Source organism: Anomaloglossus baeobatrachus, chromosome 10 (genome assembly GCF_048569485.1).
Source record: "Anomaloglossus baeobatrachus isolate aAnoBae1 chromosome 10, aAnoBae1.hap1, whole genome shotgun sequence".
NCBI classification, from domain to species: domain Eukaryota; kingdom Metazoa; phylum Chordata; class Amphibia; order Anura; family Aromobatidae; genus Anomaloglossus; species Anomaloglossus baeobatrachus.
The window spans coordinates 12,128,289-12,140,458 of NC_134362.1; the positions used below are offsets into that span (position 1 = coordinate 12,128,289).

A 12,170-nucleotide genomic window follows, 5' to 3' on the forward strand; every position below is an offset into this window, starting at 1 on the left:
CTGACCTCCTTCGCACAAAGCAAAAACTGAGGGACCCGTGCTCCCACGGGGGGGTGTATAGCCAGAAGGGGAGGGGCCTTACACTTTTAAGTGTAGTACTTTGTGCGGCCTCCGGAGGCAGTAGCTATACACCCAATTGTCTGGGTCTCCCAATTAGGAGCGAAAAAGAAAATACCTTCATCCAGGATCTCATTAAAAGCTACAGGAAGCGACTAGAGGCTGGGATTTCTGCAATAGGAGGATCTACAAAATATTAATGTCACTTTTATGTTGAGGTGCCCATACTTATGCACCGGTCAAATTTTGTTTAAATGCGGATTGCACATTTTCTGTTAGTACAATAAACCTCATTTCTATCCAGAAATATTCCTCAGTCCATCAGTTATTAGATATATGACACTGAAATAGCAAAAACCCAAATTGTTATAAAGAAAAAAGGTTAACATTAATAGGGGTGCCCAAACTTTCATATGACTGTAGATGTTTTGCAGCAGAGTTTTCCTTTAAATGAACCTCCAGGGCCTAAGGTCAGTAGCAGTAGCTGCAGAGGAAGACAGAAGCCATCGCCGCTGGAACGGAGACAGGGTCTCCCACCCAGGACCCCTCACACAGATACGTAGTCCCCACAATTATCAGCTTATGCATTGACCCCCAACATCAGGGCTTCATCGCTGAGGGCTGCTGCACCAGAAGGGGGCGCGCAGACTTTTGCAGCCCGGCCTCTTTGCCCTTTTCCATTCACATAATTCTCAAAAAAAAAATAGAAAAGAAAATCACGTTTATTTCAGCTCAATATGACGGCATACAGTATGTACAGAATACAGCGGGGCTCCCCCGTGCACGCTTGTGTATAGACCCTGATCACGGTGTGGCCCCCGGATGTCCAGCCCTGGGGCTCATTACTGGGGTTACACAGATCGCAGGTGGATGGACCCCAACCACAAAATGCAAGTCACAGAGGCAGAGGCAGGTGGATTGTTTTTGGAGCCCGCTCGTCTTGGGGGTCACAGTGCACCTCCATTTGGTTGGGTGATCCTGCAATGTGGTCACCATAGATCATTGAGTGCGAACCGCACAATCTCAGCGTTGTGTGACGTCACCACATAAGTCCTATCCTAAAGCTGCTGGGAATTAACTCCTCACATCCCTTCTGCATGCCGCACATTATATGTAGTACCCCAGGGCATGTGCAGAAGGGCTGGGCGCAGAATTTTGCAAGTAGCTGATGACGTCTGAGGCCATGCTCCGGTAAGGAACGGGAGAATCACCAGATCGTCTCCAATAAGATAACGAGCACCTCTTAAAGGCTGAACCATCCGATTACCCAGAATAAGACATAATTACATCCGGGCTGCGGTGTATAAGCCCCATACATGATGCAGAGAAAGGATCAACCCAACGGCAGCCACAAATCAGCAAAACCGTGCCGTCTATAGACTTCAATGAGGAAACATCCCCTCCGCTGCATAAAAAAAAAAAACGTAAAAAATATGGCTGTGTCCAGGTCATTACTATACACGTGTTTACATACAGACATGATAGCGAGGCAAAGTGTTGCCCCCACGGACCCCCGAGCCCCCAGACCAATGTGTGCAGAAATGCCGGGTAAATATAAACTGCAAACTACTATTCTACCAAGGCCGGAAAATGCGACCCAATTCACACTCAGACGACAGGTGCCAAAGAAGCCCGGCACATGCTATGCTCAGGGGGTGGCGCTCTGACATTTCGGACCACCCCAGTAACAGATAGCAGCTCATTTTTTAGGTTTTTTTTTTTCCATCCTCGAAAAGCCATAGCAGATAAGTGCGGGTGTAAAGACCTGCGGGACGCCGCCACCATTCAGCTTACCAAATAATGTACTGAAAAGGGCAGCAGACAGCACTCTACTATAAAGGGGGGCTCCACAAAAAAAAAAAAAAAAGGGACCGGAGGCGGCAGGGGGGACCAGAGGCGGCAGGGGGACTGGCAGACGGTGTTACTCCAACTCGCACGTTATTCCGAGCATGTAAGGATATTACCAAGCGGTGGAAGAAGAGGAGCAATACTAGTCCACTAACGAGAAAAAAAAAAGGTCCTATTATATTTTTTTTTTTTATAAGATTTACAGATCAAATATCCCCTTAACCAAAAAAGAAAAACCAAAAAAACACTGTACACGGATGTCACTGAGTTGCATCCATGCGCCGTCTCCATTTTTCACCAAATAGTGACCTCCGTCACCATTTTTTTTTACTACCTTTTATAAGATGTTTTCGCCTGTACGCAGATTTTTTTTTTTTTTTATAGCAGAATTGGTTAGACAAATCCCCGCACTAACGCATGCAAGACTTTTCCAATTCATTGCTATTGAGAAAAAAAGAAAAAAAAAAAACACCGCTGGTCCTATCGTCCGTCTTTCTGGCGGTTTTTCTGGTTTCAGGTTTTTATAAACACCTGATGGGAGAAAATAAAGCGCAGGTCATGACTGTGGACGCGCTGAACTGGGCACGGTGCGTGCAGAAGGCTGCACAAAAAAAAATTTCCAAAAATGGAGCGTTTCCTGATTTCCTGAAAAGATTTCGACCATTTTTGACCAACTCGAAAAAACTGTGCGCACAAAGATTATAACAGTCTGACCCTGAACGTAGGAGGTTTTGCATAAATGTCGCCTCCACCGGGTCACATCCAGCCATGTATTTGTGAGCAAAGGAAAACAAACCAGGAGGTGGGCCGGCTGCAGCCCCCCATATCTGACCGTGCAGAGACCGCGGCACCCGAGGCCATCAGACCAGGCTAGCTGGAAGCCGGCTCCTTGCGTCCGAGCCCCTTCCTCGGCTGCCGCACACAATACCAATCGCTGCACACGACCCTCTCTGTAGACTCCGATAAGGTCTTCCCTTCTGGTAGCTGCCACCCTTTGCTGGGCAAGGCACCGCCGTCCCGGCTTTCACACTGGACGGTCCTATCACCGTATAACACGCCGGCCCTTTACAGAAATCGTCTGAGCAGGATTGTTGGGGTACCCGTCAATACCAAAAATCCCGATCTGCGCGGTGACGGCAGCAAGTTCCATAGAAAGTCATGCCTTTTGCAAAAAGTGAGAGAAACGACAGCTGGTGTAACCAAACGTCCCCGTCTTCTGGCACCCGATAAGGCACGCGCGGCGTTTGGTTACAGCAGAGGATGGACCTTCTCACTTCTCCTTCTCTTTCCTTTTGCTTCGTCGGCTCGTGGTGGCTTCTTTCACCAGGATTTTTGTCGACTGCGACGTCTTGTCTTTTTTAGGAGGACGCGTTTCGGGTTCTTTTTTAGTTTGTGTTTCGGGTTCTTTCTTTCTTCCTACTGGGATCCCTTTTTCTCTCAAGGCTTTCACCATCTCCTCTTCCTTCATCATCAGGAGGATTTCTCGGCTCCAGATCAGAATGTTAAAACCTGAAACAAAGAGGAAAAAAAATGTTGAAGCGTCGCAAATCCGAGCCAGATTTCTATATCCCCTGCAGAAACGACAGCGAGAAACAGCTATGGTCAGAAAGAAGCCGGTAGTCACACGGACGGCCATGTGCGGGGCGGCCGCGGGGCACTGCCTGGAACTAGACAGCTTGATGCTTGATATTGGCCCATGACGCTGATGATTTTGCGTCAAGAGACCCCACACGGCTGGTCGGGACCTTGCATCCCGTACTTGGGATTATACACGTTGCAGATCACAGATTGGCATTTGATGCAGAGTTGGCTGTCAGTCAATGTCGGGGCTGTCAGTCAATGTCGGGGCTGTCAGTCAATGTCGGAGCTGAGCTTATAGTGCTGTGAATGGTGAGGCCACGCCGGCAGCGCCTGGGAGGAATACATACTGCAGCCGGGCATCTTTCTAACTCAATTAACACGCAGTATAACCCCATATCTGCAGTTAATAGCATCGACCGCCTCGACACTTTTACCCGTTAAGGGGAATTAGGATTTAGTTCTCTTCATTGGAAAAACATGCATTAAAAATCCACATGATGGCTCTTACCCATTCCTGAAGCCAAGAGGTCTCCCATCGGGTTGAACTTGTTGAGCTAGACATAATAAAAAAGGTGGCGGGTAAATGATAAAGATTTGTTGCATTTTTTTCCCCTCAAAAGCTATACATACCGTATTTTTCGCTTTATAAGACACACCGGATTATAATACGCACCCCAAATTTAGACATAAAAGAGGTAAAAAAAAAGAAAAATGGGGTCCGTCTTATACTCCGGTGTTCTCTTACCGGAGGGGGGCAGCAGTGGTGGTGAAGCGGTGGTGGCAGGCGCGGTGGCGTCCGGGGTGGCAGGAGCGGCGGCAGAGTCGTGCAACAGGTCGGTGCAGTGAGAGTGTCCCAGTGTCCACGGTCCCGGTTCAAATAATGGCGCCTGGAGGGGCGCATGCGCAGATGGAGCTCTTATCCAAGAGCTCCATCTGCGCACGCGCTCGCTCCCGACGCCATCATTTGAAACCGGGACCATGGACAATCTGGTTAACTTGCTGCACAGCCGCCCGCCCCGCATGCACAGAGTGGCAGCCAGTAGGCTGCCCGCCCACCCTGCATGCAAGCAGCCGGGTACCTGTGCTTGCGCGCGGGTGCCTGTGCGGCTGCCGCCCGCACGCAGCACCCAGCTGCCGCCCGCACGCAGCACCCAGCTGCCGCCCGCACGCAGCCACAGGTACCCGGCTGCCACTGCACGCAAGCACAGGTACCCGGCCGCCCGATCGCCGCACAGACAGGACACCCAGGTACCGTTATATTCGGATTATAAGACGCACCCCCCATTTTCCTCCCAAATTTTTGGGAGGAAGAGTGCGTCTTATAAAGCGAAAAATACGGTAATTCCTCTAGGGGATGAATCATAAGCAGAGAGGACGGAGCGTGAGCCCCCCGGACGAGTACAGTAACGTACCGAGATAATACCGGATGCATAGGGGTCGCACAGCTGGCACACCATGTTGCCGCTCTGCCCATCAAACACGTCTACAGTGCGCAGCTCATCTGCGGTGTATCCTGGAAACTGGGGGTCCGGGTATCGACCAGCGACAATCAGGTCGTAGCGGGGATGCCAGGAGGCCTGCACAAGACAGAAATTATATACTAAAGCGCAAAAGGTCTGATGCCTACAAGGCTGGGGTCCGGCCCGATTATTCTGGTACTGGCCGCACGTTTTCCATCCATGGATACAAACTAGAGAAAAATAAGAAATCACTTGGGCACTTTTGGCTTCTAAACCTAAAAACGTAGAAATTATTTGTTTGCATGGTAGGATGGGGGAGGGGGTCATCGGCCGGAGACGTGAAAGTCAGTACAGACCTTTATGGGCGTCAGGTGCTGGAACTGGCGGTGCGGGTGTGGGATAATGCGCTGAGGCTGTGACCAATCACACGCAGAGTACACGCGGATCTCGCTGTGCTGGTCCGTGGTGAGGAGTTTGGCGCCGTCCCAGGGGCTGAAGCACGCTGCGGCACAGGAAACACAATGAAGAATCAGCGGAGGCCGGCGACACCGAGCTCCGGGAAAATAACGGAGAGCTGCGTCTTTACCGGAGTTGACGCCGCGGGCGTGCGGCAGCGTGTACAGGCAGCTGGACTTGTCCTTGATTTTCCTCAGGTCCCACAACTTCACGGTTTGGTCCAAGGAGGCGGTGGCCAGAAGCCAGTCACATCGAGGGTTAAACTCCACATGCGTCACCTTCTTCTTGTGCAGCCTCAGCCTAAAGATCTGAAGAAACAAATAAAGAACAGAGACAATTATCATCAAACGCCCGAAGTGCAGCGCAGGACCGCTCACCTCCCGCCCGCAGTGCAGCGCAGCACGGCTCACCTCCCGCCCGCAGTGCAGCACCGCTCACCTCCCGCCCGCAGTGCAGCACCGCTCACCTCCCGCCCGCAGTGCAGCACCGCTCACCTCCCGCCCGCAGTGCAGCACCGCTCACCTCCCGCCCGCAGTGCAGCACCGCTCACCTCCCGCCCGCAGTGCAGCACCGCTCACCTCCCGCCCGCAGTGCAGGACCGCTCACCTCCCGCCCGCAGTGCAGCGCAGGACCGCTCATATCCTTCCCGCCCGCAGTGCAGCGCAGGATCGCTCACCTCCTGCCCGCAGTGCCGCGCAGGATCCACACAACACACACTCTGCTCACCTCCTGCCCGCGTGCAGTGCAGGACCCACACAACACACACTCCGCTCACCTCCTGCCCGCAGTGCAGCGGAGGACCCACACAACACACACTCTGCTCACCTCCTGCCCGCAGTGCAGCGGAGGACCCACACAACACACACTCTGCTCACCTCCTGCCCGCAGTGCAGCGGAGGACCCACACAACACACACTCTGCTCACCTCCTGCCCGCAGTGCAGCGGAGGACCCACACAACACACACTCTGCTCACCTCCTGCCCGCAGTGCAGCGGAGGACCCACACAACACACACTCTGCTCACCTCCTGCCCGCAGTGCAGCGGAGGACCCACACAACACACACTCTGCTCACCTCCTGCCTGCCTGCGTGCAGTGCAGGACTCACCGAATACACACTCCGCTCACCTCCCGCCCGCGTGCAGCGTCCACAGAATATACACTTCGCTCACCTCATTTCCGTTGGTCTCCAGCAGCACCACTTTCCCCAAATTATCGCCAGTGACCACGCACCGTTGGCTGGCGGACACGTCCAGGCTGCAGTACCACATGCTGGGAATGAAGAACAACATGTTCAGTGTTTAACCTTGCGGTCAGGGCATGCTCGCAGTTGTAGTTCTACAGGAGCTCCTGGACTTGTCATATATGCTCCGCCAAACAATTTATAGCAACACGTAATCTACAGCGATAACTGCTAGACTGAAGCAGGAAAGAACAGAGACCCTCCCCAATCGCCACAACTGGGGTCCCTGATTGCACAGAAAACGGGGGGTGCATTTCCTCCGTGGCCCCATTTAACCTCTGTGGGACTGATGTAGATGACGGGTTCAGGTAAAACAGCAGCGCACGATCACAAGGACCCCTCCATTAATAAATCCGCTTACTCCCAGTCCTCGGTGGTGGTAAATGTCTGCAGGGTCCGTCCGGTGAAGTCCTGCAGGACGGTAATGCCTTGGACCGATGACGTATACAGCTGATTCGGATTGAAGGGGTCAAATTTCATCCCGGTGATGCACCCTCCGGCTCCAATCTGCAAAGCAGGATAAGGGCAATAAAATATATAAAAAAGAAAATAGAGATTGCACCTGTCCAGCACCGCTCTGCCCCACCATACTTACTCCAGGGATCATGGTGTTATTTAACTCCTCGTAGTCCCACAAAATAATGTCTCCGCCTTTGGAGCCGACGGCCACTGTGTTGGGCTGGGTCGGATGCCATTCTAGAGTGGTGACTCGTCTATCGAAGGGACTGTCGGTCCGATAGACAATGTAGGAGGCCAGGGACTGGAGGAATGGAGTCTGCAGGTACTGGGGACGGAGACGCACAGCGGTCAGAAGCCGTGCACACGCGGCCGGTGAGCGTGCACATCACACGTGCGACTTACCCTTGCTCTAACGTTCCCGCGGAGCGCGCTCCGGTACAGGTAATGCACAATGCTGGTCTGCAGAGCCTCCGCTTTACGGTATTTTCTCTCATTTTGTAATTCTGGAGGAAAAAAAAAAGCTAAATGCATTTATAGTAAAAGGCAATTCCCAAAACATGATGTTATCCTTATCCATTACAAAGGGGGTATTGCTGAATGCTGGGGGTCCGAGCAGCGTCCTGAATGGAGTGCGTCTGCACGGCTACATCTATTCATTGTCTGTGGGACTGCTGATCGTAGGCGCCCCATAGACAATGACAGCAGCGGAGGCCGTGTGCATCCACTCAGGAGGAGGCTGGAGAGCCTCCATCTCACAGGATGGCTGCCGTCCCCCCGCTGACCCCCTCCCCCCCCCCCCCCCCCCGCTGACCCCCTCCCCGGGTTAATCAGTGTTGTCACCTTTGCTGCACTCCGGTGCATCTTGCAGAACATTTTTCTTTCTCCCGGATTTTTTGGCTCCTTTATCGGCAGCAGGGTCAGGGTCTCGTTTCTTTTTCTCTGATGGCTCTTCTGTCGTCTTGCCTTGAGCTGACCGTTTGGGACGCATCTACAGGAGGAGAGACAGAAAACACATGTATGGCGGCTTTACAGGGATGGCTGACCATTACCTGCAGCGCTGCGGATCCGGCTGGTGCAGAAAGGACGGCGCAGGGGCGAGCGCTGACCATTACCTGCAGCGCTGCGGATCCTGCTGGTGCGGAGCGGACGATGCAAGGGCGAGCGCTGACCATTACCTGCAGCGCTGTGGATCCTGCTGGTGCGGGGGCGAGCGCTGACCATTACCTGCACCGCTGCGGATCCGGCTGGTGCAGAGCGGACGGCGCAGGGGCGAGCGCTCACCATTACCTGCAGCGCTGTGGATCCTGCTGGTGCAGAGCGGACGGTGCGGGGCGAGCGCTGACCATTACCTGCAGCGCTGCGGGGCGAGCGCTAACCATTACCTGCAGCGCTGCGGATCCTGCTGGTGCAGAGCGGACGGTGCGGGGCGAGCGCTAACCATTACCTGCAGCGCTGCGGATCCTGCTGGTGCAGAGCGGACGGTGCGGGGCGAGCGCTAACCATTACCTGCAGCGCTGCGGATCCTGCTGGTGTGGAGCGGACGGTGCGGGGCGAGTGCTGACCATTACATGCAGCGATGCGGATCCTGCTGGTGCAGAGCGGACAGTGCGGGGGCGAGCGCTAACCATTACATGCAGCGCTGCGGATCCTGCTGGTGCGGAGCGAGTGCTGACCATTACATGCAGCGCTGCGGATCCTGCTGGTGCAGAGCGGACGGTGCGGGGGCGAGTGCTGACCATTACATGCAGCGCTGCGGATCCTGCTGGTGCAGAGCGGACGGTGCAGGGGCGAGTGCTGACCATTACCTGCAGCGCTGCGGATCCGGCTGGTGCAGAGCGGACGGCGCGCGGGCGAGCGCTGACCATTACATGCAGCGCTGCGGATCCTGCTGGTGCAGAGCGGACGGTGCAGGGGCGAGTGCTGACCATTACCTGCAGCGCTGCGGATATGGCTGGTGCGGAGCGGACGGCGCGGGGGCGAGCGCTGACCATTACCTGCAGCGCTGCGGATCCTGCTGGTGCAGAGCGGACGGTGCAGGGGCGAGCGCTGACCATTACCTGCAGCGCTGTGGATCCTGCTGGTGCAGAGCGGACGGTGCGGGGGCGAGCGCTGACCATTACCTGCAGCGCTGCGGATCCTGCTGGTGCAGAGCGGACGGTGCAGGGGCGAGCGCTGACCATTACCTGCAGCGCTGTGGATCCTGCTGGTGCAGAGCGGACGGCGCGGGGGCGAGCGCTGACCATTACCTGCAGCGCTGCGGATCCTGCTGGTGCAGAGCGGACGGTGCGGGGGCGAGCGCTGACCATTACCTGCAGCGCTGTGGATCCTGCTGGTGCAGAGCGGACGGTGCGGGGGCGAGCGCTGACCATTACATGCAGCGCTGCGGATATGGCTGGTGCGGAGCGGACGGCGCGGGGGCGAGCGCTGACCATTACCTGCAGCGCTGCGGATCCTGCTGGTGCGGAGTGGACGGTGCGGGGGCGAGTGCTGACCATTACCTGCAGCGCTGTGGATCCTGCTGGTGCAGAGCGGACGGTGCGGGGCAAGCGCTGACCATTACATGCAGCGCTGCGGATCCTGCTGGTGCGGAGTGGACGGTGCGGGGGCGAGTGCTGACCATTACATGCAGCGCTGCGGATCCTGCTGGTGCAGAGCGGACGGTGCGGGGCAAGCGCTGACCATTACCTGCAGCGCTGCGGATCCTGCTGGTGCGGAGCGGACGGTGCAGGGGCGAGCGCTGACCATTACCTGCAGCGCTGCGGATATGGCTGGTGCGGAGCGGACGGTGCAGGGGCGAGCGCTGACCATTACCTGCAGCGCTGCGGATATGGCTGGTGCGGAGCGGACGGCGCGGGGGCGAGCGCTGACCATTACCTGCAGCGCTGCGGATATGGCTGGTGCGGAGCGGACGGTGCGGGGGCGAGCGCTGACCATTACCTGCAGCGCTGCGGATATGGCTGGTGCGGAGCGGACGGCGCGGGGGCGAGCGCTGACCATTACCTGCAGCGCTGTGGATCCTGCTGGTGCAGAGCGGACGGTGCGGGACGAGCGCTGACCATTACCTGCAGCGCTGCGGATATGGCTGGTGCGGAGCGGACGGCGCGGGGGCGAGCGCTGACCATTACCTGCAGCGCTGCGGATATGGCTGGTGCGGAGCGGACGGCGCGGGGCAAGCGCTGCTGCACAGACTTAAACGACTGCGCTGCAGGATCGGGCGATATTGTCGCCATGGAGATGCACAGCTCTGCGCAGGGGCTGGATGCGCAAAAAGTGGGTCATTTATTGTATTTTCTTAATTTTATTTTTAAGCCAAATTTATTGGAGCTGTTAAAAATGCACAAAGCAGGATTAACGGAAGAATAAGCCCCGTTACCGTGCACGTCACCGGCGCCTCATGAGTGGAGCTTGTGGATTTCTTATCCCAGCAGTGGCCCTGGAACTACAGGTCCCACAATGCCCGGTCCCACAATGCCCGGTCCCACAATGCCTCGCGCCCCTCCCCCACCGGGGACACGGGAGCATACACCTGGAGTAAGGGGTTAATGCTCCCGGTGACCTTTGACTCCCGGGGTCACGGCTCCGCCGCTGGGGGGAGGGGAGGCTGTAATAACATATAATGGCCGGCTGCACCACGTGATCCTTAAAGGGGTTTGCACATTTCGGCGTTACATAACCCCGGCCGCCGGCTCAGCGCACGTTATCCGGCCTGCAGGCTGTGGGCAGGCCGTGTGCCGGTCACGTGACCCCGCTCCTCCCGGTGCCGCCCCACCGTACCTGACAGTCCCGGTAACGTCCGTCCGCTGGGGAAGCAAGATGTCGTGATAGTAGTGCGCAGGCGCAGCAGGGGGCTCCGCTTCCCCCCGCAGCTCCGCCCACCGATATTTACATAACGCTCTCCGATTGGCTGCTGGCGTCTCCATAGCTATTATCAGAGCTTCCTGAGGTAGAAAAGGCGGGAGTCTGCTTTACCTCGGGCGACGTCCTCTGCCTCAGCCTGGCAATCACGTCGGCCGATCTGATTGTACAATTATGTTCTAGAATAATGATAGCACCGTAGGCATTTTCTACATGTACATTATAGAAATAAAGCAATGACCGATTTTCAATGAAGCGATTATCTCGGGTGGTGTGATTCACCCGGGCGGTGCGATTATCTTGGGCGGTGCGATTCTCCCGGACGCTGCCATTCTCCTGGACGCTGCCATTCTCCGGGCGGTGCAATTCTCCCGGACGCTGCCATTCTCCTGGACGCTGCCATTCTCCGGGCGGTGCGATTCTCCCAGCACTGTTTTGCTGTTTGCGTTGCGCGGTGCGAGTTGCGCTGTTTTGCTGTTTGCGTTGCGCGGTGCGAGTTGCGCTGTTTTGCTGTTTGCGTTGCGCGGTGCGAGTTGCGCTGTTTTGCTGTTTGCGTTGCGCGGTGCGAGTTGCGCTGTTTTGCTGTTTGCGTTGCGAGTTGCGCTGTTTTGCTGTTTGCGTTGCGCAGTGCGAGTTGCGCTGTTTTGCTGTTTGCGTTGCGCGGTGCGAGTTGCGCTGTTTTGCTGTTTGCGTTGCGCGGTGCGAGTTGCGCTGTTTTGCTGTTTGCGTTGCGCAGTGCCAGTTGCGCTGTTTTGCTGTTTGCGTTGCGAGTTGCGCTGTTTTGCTGTTTGCGTTGCGCGGTGCGAGTTGCGCTGTTTTGCTGTTTGCGTTGCGAGTTGCGCTGTTTTGCTGTTTGCGTTGCGCGGTGCGCGATGCGAGTTGCGTTGTTTTGCTGTTTGCGTTACGCGGTGCGAGTGTGCGCTGTTTTGTTGTTTGCGTTGCGAGTTGCACTGTTTTGCTGTTTGCGTTGCGCGGTGCGAGTTGCGCTGTTTTGCTGTTTGCGTTGCGCGGTGCGAGTTGCGCTGTTTTGCTGTTTGCGTTGCGCGGTGCGAGTTGCGCTGTTTTGCTGTTTGCGTTGCGAGTTGCGCTGTTTTGCTGTTTGCGTTGCGCGGTGTGAGTTGCGCTGTTTTGCTGTTTGCGTTGCGCGGTGTGAGTTGCGCTGTTTTGCTGTTTGCGTTGCGCGGTGCGAGTGTGCGCTGTTTGCGTTGCGA

The 12,170-nt window shown here is 56.0% G+C and overlaps 1 protein-coding gene across 1 annotated transcript; it reads right to left on the reverse strand.

Moving 5' to 3' along the window:
* Nucleotides 1-761: 761 nt before the first annotated feature.
* DDB2 (damage specific DNA binding protein 2) lies at nucleotides 762-10,954 on the reverse strand. Its single transcript, XM_075325230.1, has 11 exons — nucleotides 10,879-10,954; nucleotides 7,945-8,092; nucleotides 7,507-7,607; nucleotides 7,241-7,429; nucleotides 7,007-7,152; nucleotides 6,575-6,674; nucleotides 5,533-5,710; nucleotides 5,303-5,448; nucleotides 4,899-5,063; nucleotides 3,995-4,040; nucleotides 762-3,414 (listed from the first exon to the last, which is right to left on the reverse strand). The coding sequence occupies exons 2-11, from the start codon at nucleotides 8,090-8,092 to the stop codon at nucleotides 3,176-3,178; spliced, it is 1,458 nt and encodes a 485-aa protein (XP_075181345.1). The 5' UTR covers nucleotides 10,879-10,954; the 3' UTR covers nucleotides 762-3,175.
* Nucleotides 10,955-12,170: the final 1,216 nt, after the last annotated feature.